This window comes from Manacus vitellinus, unplaced genomic scaffold, assembly GCF_001715985.3.
Source record: "Manacus vitellinus isolate BGI_N305 unplaced genomic scaffold, ASM171598v3 scaffold_4_pilon, whole genome shotgun sequence".
NCBI classification, from domain to species: domain Eukaryota; kingdom Metazoa; phylum Chordata; class Aves; order Passeriformes; family Pipridae; genus Manacus; species Manacus vitellinus.
The window spans coordinates 44,084,198-44,094,513 of record NW_021940604.1 but is presented as its reverse complement, the minus strand read 5'-3'; the positions used below and the strand labels follow the sequence as shown (position 1 = coordinate 44,094,513).

General features: G+C 36.3%; 1 protein-coding gene across 1 annotated transcript in view; it reads left to right on the top strand.

Annotated features, from left to right (window-relative positions):
- The window catches only part of HCRTR2 (hypocretin receptor 2), a 33,679-nt gene extending 23,781 nt beyond the window's left edge, over positions 1-9,898 (top strand). Inside the window, exons 5-8 of the mRNA XM_008921279.3 lie at positions 5,009-5,229; positions 6,719-6,840; positions 7,983-8,177; positions 9,417-9,898. Of these exons, the coding sequence (XP_008919527.2) occupies positions 5,009-5,229; positions 6,719-6,840; positions 7,983-8,177; positions 9,417-9,610 (732 nt within the window). The 3' untranslated portion in view covers positions 9,611-9,898. The remainder of the gene's footprint in view (positions 1-5,008; positions 5,230-6,718; positions 6,841-7,982; positions 8,178-9,416) is intronic.
- Positions 9,899-10,316: the final 418 nt, after the last annotated feature.

Here is a 10,316-nt window from a genome sequence, read left to right as displayed (position 1 = left end):
TGGAGAAGAGGAGGCTCAGGGGAGACCTCATCACTCTCTACAACTCCCTGAAAGGAGGTTGTTGCCAGGTGGGGGTTGGTCTCTTCTCCCAGGCAACTATCAGTAAGACAAGAGGGCATGGTCTTAAGCTGTGCCAGGGGAGGTTTAGGTTAGATATGAGGAAGAAATTCTTTACAGAAAGGGTAATCAGGCATTGGGCTGCCTAGGGAAGTAGTGGATTCTCCATCCCTGGAGGTTTTTAAGATAAGACTGGATAAGACTTAGTGCCATGGTCTAGCAACCTCGCCAGTAGTGGATCAAGGGCTGGACTTGATGTTCTTGGAGGTCCATTCCAACCCAGCTGATTCTATGATTCTATGATCTGGTTTTTTAAAACTTCAAATTAAAAATACAGGAAAGAAAACGGGAATACTAATCAAAAAGCCAAAACAGCCAAAACAACCTCAGCTCCCTCAGCTTCTTATAGGACTTGTGCTTGAGAATCTTTTCTCTCTCACCAGTATGTCTGATACCATCCAAATCTAAGGCTGTCCTGGGCAGGCCATAATATCTACCACATAAGTAACATTTTTCATGCAGTTGAAATTGATCCATCAGAGAAATCACAAGTAGACTTTAGATTTCTAAATAAACATACAATAAAAGTAAAAATCAAATGTTATACTGACAGAATATATGTCTTGCAAATAAATAAAGAACAGGGAATACCAAATCCACTTCAAGGCATTTTCCTATCATCTATACATCATAAGAGCAATTATTCTCACTTCTAATCAGATTAGGTTAAACTATAATTGCTGTTTATTGTGCTCTTTAAATTATTATTTTTGTTTTTAATTTCTTACATTAATGAGATTAAATAATAAGATAGCTTGAAGGTAAAATTTAACCTTTACAATTTGAGGGGACCTTTCACCAGAACAAAGGATTTCCCTGTGTGGTTTTGCAATTAAGTTCAGTTTGACATAGCTCTAATATGCTCTGCCTTGCTGAATCTGTCCTCTATCACTCAATGACTTTATCACCGTATTGCTTCTTAACCTTCTCTTCTATACTTTCTTTACAATCTATCTCCTCTCTCAAGCTTTTAACTAAGTAAACTAATGCAAAGCACTTGTTCTTAACCTGCATGTAGCTTGAAAATGCTGGTTCAGATTCAGAGCAGAAGTTGAATGACTGAAAACCAATCTCTTTTGTTGGGTTGCCCCATTCCCCCCCAGTTGTGTTAGCTGGTCTATTTCTTCTTCACAATGTTTCTTCTCCCTGTGCATCTTGCATGCTGTCAAGGCTAGGATGATCCTTTATTTTTCAGTGGCAAAAAGATAAATACTGCTATAGACTTAGTGCTATCAATGGTGCCAAATTACATATGTCTCTTTGCCTGGCATAGACGATAGCACTATGTATAAGGGGCTGCACTAAGTGAAATTAAAGCCACGGCACATCTATTATTAACTGTGACTTGGCTGCAGGCATCAGGCATTTTTCTAAGTGCAGCAGGTGTGCTGTAATCAGTCATGTAGTACAAATGAATGTAGTGTTCTAAACGTATTCTTTGATAATAGTTTCAATTAAGAAATCATGCTGTTTACCAGAACTTCAGTTAAATGTAATGATCCTATTGCAAGGTACTATAAGCCTTACAGATGTACGTGATAGAAAAACCACAACAAACGGTAGCTGTTTTCTATGTCTTAAACTTTTTCTAAAGATTCTTTTTTAAAATGTAGTGTGTCATGCGTGAAAATTTTCACATGAAAAAAGTTAAGATATTTACTAATTATTGTTACCAATACTTTACGTAATAGCTCTTAAAATTTCTGATTGTGTATTTCAAGCAGATCTTTGAACATAAGCTTACAATCATTGAATTAATGATTCACCTTTGCAAAGACAAGAACAATTATGCAACAACTACTGGGGATTTTGACTAATTTATTTTAATTGTTAGCAAGGAAGTAGTGACTTAGAAGGCTATATTCTCTTGTGGATTTTAAGTAGGTTAAAAGTAACTTTGGAACAAATAAATAAAACTGAATGGACTTACAATGACAGTGTTGATACACAATTTGCTTTAAGTTCCAAGTCTGCTTCAATTTACTGATGTCCAAATGCATTGACACTGAAGCCTACTTGTATTAATGACTAGGAACTCTACTCATTTCCATTTTTGTAGTTGAAATACACCCTTCCAATCTTTGCAAGTTGATATTATATTTGAGAGATTTCCTTTCATTATAAACCCCTTGATAATTATTTGAGGAGATAGAGAAAAAGTGCACAAGAAAATAGCTGTCATTTAGTACCTGTTTGGACACAGCTAATAGGCTTTTAGTAAAACATTAAAATTACACAAATTCTCCACAATTATCTCTATAACTGATTCATTACAAAAAAAAGGGAAATATATACATTATGCTCCCATGTGTATACTTGTACATACCTAATCATAGAAATATTTACCTTGGAAAATACCCTCAAGATCATTGAGTCCAACCATAAACCTAAACTGCCAAGTCTATCACTAAACCACATCCCTAAGTGCCACATCTACATGTCTTTTAAATACCTCCAGAGATGGTGACTTCACCCCTTCCCTGGGCAGCCTGTTCCAACGCTTGACAACCCTTTCCGTGAAGACATTTTTCACAAATTGGATAATATCCAATCTAAGCCTCCCCTGACACAACTCAAGTCAATTTCTTCTCATTCTATCTTGTAATACATGCATGTTATGTTTACATAAATACATATTTGTAAATCTTTCCATATACACACATGCACACACACTTCTGAAGTGTAATGCTCCTTAAATGGTACTGCTATGCATCTGTGGGTATATAGTTTTTTGGGGGTGGGGTTTTGTCCTGATAATATTCTTGCTGTATTATTGTCTATTAGTGTAACAGCAGCAAAGCCAAGGTGTATGCCAGGTAAAGACTGAGGAAGCATGGGTTCTTTCAGAAAGGTTCTCAATACAAACTCCTGAAAAGTTAGCAATTTAATATATAGTACAGGGAGACTGCACATTGTATACAGTCTTAACTTTGATCATCTCTTGCTAATAAAGACTGCTTAAATAACAGAAAAGACCCTTCTACCTGCTCATACAGGTACAAACCAAGTACAGGGTCATGTCTAACTTTTCTGTAGAAATAGACACAATTTGGAGCCAAGATAATGTTTATCTTCTTCTAAATTGTATGTATCTACAATGAAAGCTGATCACTGATTTCTTCAAGTGAATCTTTGACATAATCAGAAGGGAGAGATTTGGCTGCATTTCTTTGCTTTCACGTCCAGTTCTTGATAGAATATGGTTACTCAGTATGATTGAAAAGGGACAAAAAAAGCTTCTGATTCAAAGTTAGAAGAACGGGATATCAAAGTATCCCTGAAAAGTCAGAATCAGAATCTTAGACAGCGTTTTATCTCAGCAGAGCATGGCAAAGACACACTGCAGTACTACACCCCACAGCTAAGTAGGGTAAATCCCTTGCATTAGGACAGACATGCAGTTGTGAAGCTGATAACTGCTGATTTCAGCTGAATGAGTGGAACCCACAGCAGAAGTACAAGGGGCTCTGTTGGAGTCTTTAAGTCCATAGATACCTCAGTTAAAAAAAAAAAAATAAATTATAACCTATCTCCCAATCTGCTGCATTGATTTCTTGCTAATTAAAAGCTAATTTTACCAAAAAGTTCCAATAGCTGTAAATCAGGTTTGATGGTGCACATAAATGCTAAATTAAGGGCTTGTCTGTGCAAGGAAGATATTCACACACAAAAAACCCCCAAAAAATCAACAAAAAAAACTACAACCAACCAAAAATACCCCCAAACCAAAACCACCAAAACCCCAACATAATAGCTTTCTACAACTTCAAATGTGCATACTTTTTAGTTTACTTTTTTTTCCTGAAATAAATATCAAAAATTTCATTCTTTTCTGGTCAGTTTGTGTGAATAAGCCCATTTTTTAAAAAATATTACAGTGTGAATTTTGCAGATACTTTTAAACATGAAACATTATTAAACATATAATGTCACTAGTCACCCCACACAAAATTGCAGTATGCATAAATAAAACTATTATCTACTTATATTATTATATATTATATTATATAACTATTATTATTATTTCTAGCCAAAAGGTTTTCACACTGTATAGCATTGAACACATTATAAATGTAATGGTAATAGAATTCTCTGAGAAAGTCCTTGCTATCTCTAGTCTTTTTCAGTTGGCTGCAGGCAGGAAGTAATTTTGAAGAACTGAAGTAATATTGTTTTATTTGGCTTGTCTTATGTGGGGGTACAGAAAACAAAAGCCAAGATTTTTTTTTTAATAGTATGGTGCTACATCTACCCATTTCAAAATGGCTTTGACTAACTTAATTCTTCCTATGTCTTGGCATTTTTCTGTGATTTCCCTCTGTTCATTACTGTATATGCATATATACTGTATATTCAGTTTTGAAGAAGTTTGCAGGGAGATCCACACTTCAGCTGTAATTTCTTTGGCTACTTCATTGTCATCCAGGTTGTATGTGTGGAAGTTTTATGGCACTTATAGGTGTGCAGGCTTTAAATCCTTGTTTACCAATGCTGAACAGCTGTTTAGTATATTCTAGCAGCATATTAATGGGATAAACTATTCTGCTATGCAACAAAACACTTAATGTAGAACTTTATAGCAACATAATTGCAGCAATGGGGTTGGTAAATGTGATGGTCTGAAGACACAAGCAAGGCAAGGTATGTGGGAAGGAAAGAAAATTTTAGTACATCAGTTTATATTTGTATAAATCACAATTTTTATGCAGTTCTAGTGTGTCTGAAATTGAGTTTGTTTCCTGCAGCTACATCAATTAATTTAATTAAAAACTCCTATTTATCCCTGTGAGCTTACCTTGTGTATGTGAACATGTCTATTTTTCTTGTTATATCTACATATCAGTTTCACAAATGTTTTTCAAAATGTCCCTTTTTTTTTTTTCTTTCTTAGATCCCAGGAACTTCTTCTGTTGTTCAGAAAAAATGGAAGCCCCTGCAGCCCTCAGCACAGCCCCGAGGGCTGGGACAATCAACAAAGTCAAAGATTAGTGCTGTGGCAGCTGAAATAAAACAGATTCATGCAAGAAGGAAAACAGCACGTATGCTAATGGTTGTCCTCCTGGTTTTTGCGCTTTGTTATCTACCAATTAGCATCCTCAATGTCTTGAAAAGGTAAAGTTTATCCCAAAATGTAAACACTTGGTGCAGCTTTCTATCTAAAAACAATCCTCTATTATGAGATTCCTTTTATTCTGGCAAATACTTTTAAAGGATAAGCTTACTTACTGCTCAATAAAGAAATGGAAAATAAGTACACAATTGCAAGAAAATATATGTAACCTATCCATAGTACTTAAACTAAAGGCTGGATTGTGGAACCCTTATTAGCAAGCTCTTCCTCATGAAAATGATCTAGCCTATCTCCTCATTAAACCTTGTTATTTACATGGGATTACAGCTTGGTTGCTGTAAATACATCCACGGAAGTGCAGTTACCTAAAGCAGCAGCTGAAGGTTAGCAGCAGAGTGTAGCGTTGTGGCTTGGCTCCAAGAACTGTGAAATTCTGGGTTCAAATGTAAGGCCCTCATGCACAATTTTTAGACCTTAGGCCAGCCCTTTCAGTTAGCCTGAAATTGTTTTTCTGTGATAGTGCAAATAGATCATCAGAGATAAAATTAGGTTAGAAGTTGTAAAATTTTTTTATATTATTTCTAATTCAATATAGCCTTATGAAGCTGTATTTTCCTTTTTTGTCCTTTTTTCTCATGTTCATTTGGTATATAATGGTGTACACTCTTGTTTTTCGTACAGTGCCTGATAGGCAGGCTTTGGTAAAATTATATCTCGTGAGCCCTCTGGAATACCAATAAATAACTGCATATAGCAGAAGACTTGAATATCCTAAAAAAATAACCAGCCTGTTATTTGTGCTTTTTTTATTGTAATATTATTGGAACATTTTAGAATTTAAGGAATATTTTCAATGCTTAAATACATCCCACTCAATTCTGGCCTTTTCCTGTAGCCTAATTTAAGTACTTTTCACTCTCAAGTCTTGGTAGGAAATGTGAAGAGAAAGAAGTATTTCCAGAACGCTGTTCAGGAACCTACGACCTGAAATAGAGGAACTACACAGCCTGCCTCAATAAACAACAGCAGAGTAGGACCAGAGTTAGATTTTCACTGAAATGGCAAAAGGGAGGTGTGAGGAATCTGGAAAATACTGATTTCTCTGGAGACAGAAGCTGCTACTGTAGCCTCAGGGTTGGGGCCAGTTACATGCCCTTTCAGTCCCTATTTATTGGAGAGTAGGCCTAGAGCCAGGAACTTCAGTGACATGACTAGATCAAAAGCAACTTTTCCCATCTTTTCTTGGCTTATCTGACACCAGATGACTTTGGTTACTCGGCAGAAAAGTTGTGTATCTGCACCATAGCAAAGTAAAGTCCTGATGGTCTCTGCTGTGCTAAACCACCAAGACAGGAGGCTGAGGGTTGGGGAGAGGAGTTTATTCTCTCAAGAGATAGAATACTGTTGAATCAGCTTTTCTGTGATATCACGAATAGGTCATCAGAGACAAAATTAGGCTAGAAGTTGTAAAATATTTCTGTATGATTTCTAGTTTTGCAATCTTTCAGGTTTGCTTTTCTCTTTCTGTAGGGTTTTGGGGATGTTTAATCATGCTGACGACAGAGAAACTGTGTATGCCTGGTTCACATTCTCACACTGGCTTGTATATGCAAACAGTGCAGCCAATCCTATTATTTATAACTTCCTCAGTGGTAAGTTACGTTACCTAGAATTCAAGTTTAACGTATAGTTTGAATGTAATGAGCCATAGCAAATAAGATTAATGACTGTGTAACATCAGCTCAGGCCCTCCGGTGGGAGCTAGACCTCTTCCTGGAAAAAGTTGCCTGAAGTATCCCATTACCTTCAGGCTATCTACCTATAACTAACCTGGACAGTGCCAGGGCCTGAGTCCAAGTGCTGGAATATGACTGTCCACGACATTAATTTGGTAGAGAAGTTCCTGGCATAACTTTGATCTGAAACAATTACTGCTCCGCTAAACACTCCCTGGATACTGTCTGGGAGGTAGCACAACCCGGGGGCTGTCCCCAGCCAGCATGTTGTGTGTAGGTATTGGGGTTTGGAGGCTGTGAGTCTTTAATAGTACTTGCATGACCAGACTGTGCCAACTAGGTTCAAGGCCAAAGAACCAGCCAGGATGCTGTTTACTTACTAGTACAGTTTTGTCTTGGTTCATATTTGTATCATTTGGCTATGGAGAGTAAAATCAGGGCCTAAACTGTACTGCAGCTAAAGCTGCAAAGGACCTAAAGCTGTATTGCAGCTAAATAGAGGGAGGCAAAACTATGTTGATTCTCACTACACATTTGCCCACTGTAGTTTTTTTGTGGTGTGTAGTGAGAGGATGATCTGAACAATTTCCTCTGAGCCCCAAAAGCAGACTAATGGGCTGTCGAACACTTTGAATCTTCTTTTCAAATATATTAACGGTGAAACACAAATTAGCCATGCCCTCTCATTTCACATGTCAAGTAATGATTCAATCATTTAAGCCTATGATTGCTCAATTAATTTTTTGTTATATATTTAATTAACCAACAGACTACCTATGTCATGACTCCATTAATCATTCTAGTTTGTCCATTCTGTCTAGCCAAGAATAATTCAGTCTTCACACCACACCTCACATATCTTCTTAGAAAGGTTATCTTTCTTCTGTCTTTCTTCAAGATGATGAAATTGTGATTTCCTACTTCTCCATGAGAAAAGCGTCTGGGTGATTTGCGCTAATTTTGCTTTAGATAGCTCCTTTTTTTTTCTAATCTATGAAGTTGGATGAAATGTGGTTTATAGTACAGTTTTTTTCATGAGTCCTTCTTATGATTGACAGGGAAATTCAGAGAAGAATTTAAAGCAGCATTTTCCTGTTGCATCTTTGGCAGCCACCATGACGAACGGTTCACCAGAGGTCATGCCAGTACAGAGAGTCGGAAGTCCTTGACCACCCAGATCAGCAATTTTGATAATGTTTCAAAACTTGCAGAACACGTTGTATTGACCAACATAAATACAATCCCATCAAATGGTACTGCACCTATTACCTGCTCTTACTGTACTTGTCCCTATGTCTTTTGATCCTGTGGAAGTAAAATCTAATTGTCCATACAACAATATTTGGATATGAGCACACAGAGAGAAAAAGGGGGTTACAATTAAGGACTGACTATAAGAAAAGTAAATTATAAGAAATGTTTTATAGAATATACTACAACTTCGGTTATATATTGATGAAACAAAATTTCATCACATTAATTTCAAAAGCTGTGGTCCAGTTGAGGAGGGGATAAAGTAATCATATTCTATATAAATATTTCCTTTGGATCCCTACTTCCTTTAGACTCCTAATTAAATAAAGAAGAATTACCTGAAAGTATGAAAATCATCTTCCCTGTCATTGGAATTTGTTTATAAACAGCTATATTCTATTCTGAGCTAATTATCTGAAGTTGTGGTATATTTCATGACAAAGATTTTAACCAAAATTGTGTGTACAGGTTGAAATACCTGCATGTCCTTTACTTTCAAATTATCTGCTTAGCATGCATTCTGGTGTGAGTTAGGCTGATCAAATAAGAAATTCACATTGATTTCTTTTCCAACATTTTATGTTCTTTTTTCTGTTGGGTAGGTTATTGCATGTGTTCGGGAACAGCTGGGAAGCCACTTTTCACTTACTACAGAAGGAATGTTTATTTTTTCCCTGAATTCAATAGTATTGCCTATATGTATGGCACAAGCAAAGTTACAACCAGGAAACCCAGATGAAAGTGTACCTGTAGATTATGTTTTATCCTTTGTCTCTTATTTATTATAACTATCTTCTCTGCCTGTCCTGTGCTCATGGCAGGGGAGTTAGACTAGGTGGTCTTTAAAGGTCTTTTCCAACCCAAACTATCAATGATTCCATGACTGACTTGTACACAGGAAGCCGTAGTGCTCTGCTGGTCACAGTGGCAGCTGGATAAGGAACCACAGGGCAACTTATCAAACAGTACATATTAAATAAGTAGTAGTAGAACATTAAAATGTTTAAAAGTAAAAAAAAAAAAAAAATCCAGGTTTATGTATTAGAAATGCCCTTAGTCTTCAGTCAAGAAGCTTTCACTTAAAATTTGCAAATGCAATTTTGAACAATTTCTGGAAGACCATTCTGTTAATAGACCATCACCTGCATTGTGTCCAGAGAGTGACAATCAGAGGATGAGTCAGTCAGCTACCTAATACAAACAGTAAAATGATCTTAGAATCTTTATTTTTTCTACAGATATCCCAGCTGTGCTCAACCCATCAAAATCAATGGAACTGCATCTCCACATACCAGGAATGAACATGACTTCAAACATAGATGAAGCCATGACAGTTTCTGCAGAAGACACTCTCAACACAGAGAATGTAGAGTGGGATAAATTCATCCCTAGCATAACGAAACTTACCTCGATGGAGTTACAGCAAGGATGACTTTGGCTCAATACACTACAAACAACAGAGAGTGGCACATGCTTTTACGTGTGATACAGACTACAATAACTGGACAAAGGGATTCCTTCAAAATAACTGCCTATTCTATTTTTTCTCAGTCTTACAGAAACCTACTTACCTCAGTATGAGCTAAAGAACATGTCTTTACAAGTCTTTTAAAGATTGTATTGTATCATACTTTGTAAATACTGTAGATATTTATTTTTATATATTTTAGATGCTGTGGAACGTTCTAAAATGTATCATATAAAGAAATCTAAATATTTGAAAAAAGTCTCAAACATCATTTATTTATATCCTCTTTCTATAAATGATTTCTATAAATTCTATGTTCATTATGGAACTTTCACTTCAGATTGATTTTGCAAGAGTCCACGTTACTTTTCCAAGCACAGACATGCTTCTGAAGTGTGAACCCAAAGTGCTGAAAGTCACAGATGTTTTCATAAATTTACACTAAAAGCCTTTCTTTTTTTCTTCAGACTTGAGTGCCTAAAAAGTAACTATCTAAATAAAACTTATGTGATGCTCAATGGTGCTATAGGCTCAAAATTCCTGCTCAGGCCAATAGGAATAAGAAGTGTCAGCACCCCTGAAGGACAGCACATTTTAACTTTTGTAGCTCATTTTAGTCCATAATATCTGCAAGTGTTGTTCCAGAATATCTCTGAAGATCTTTAGAAAC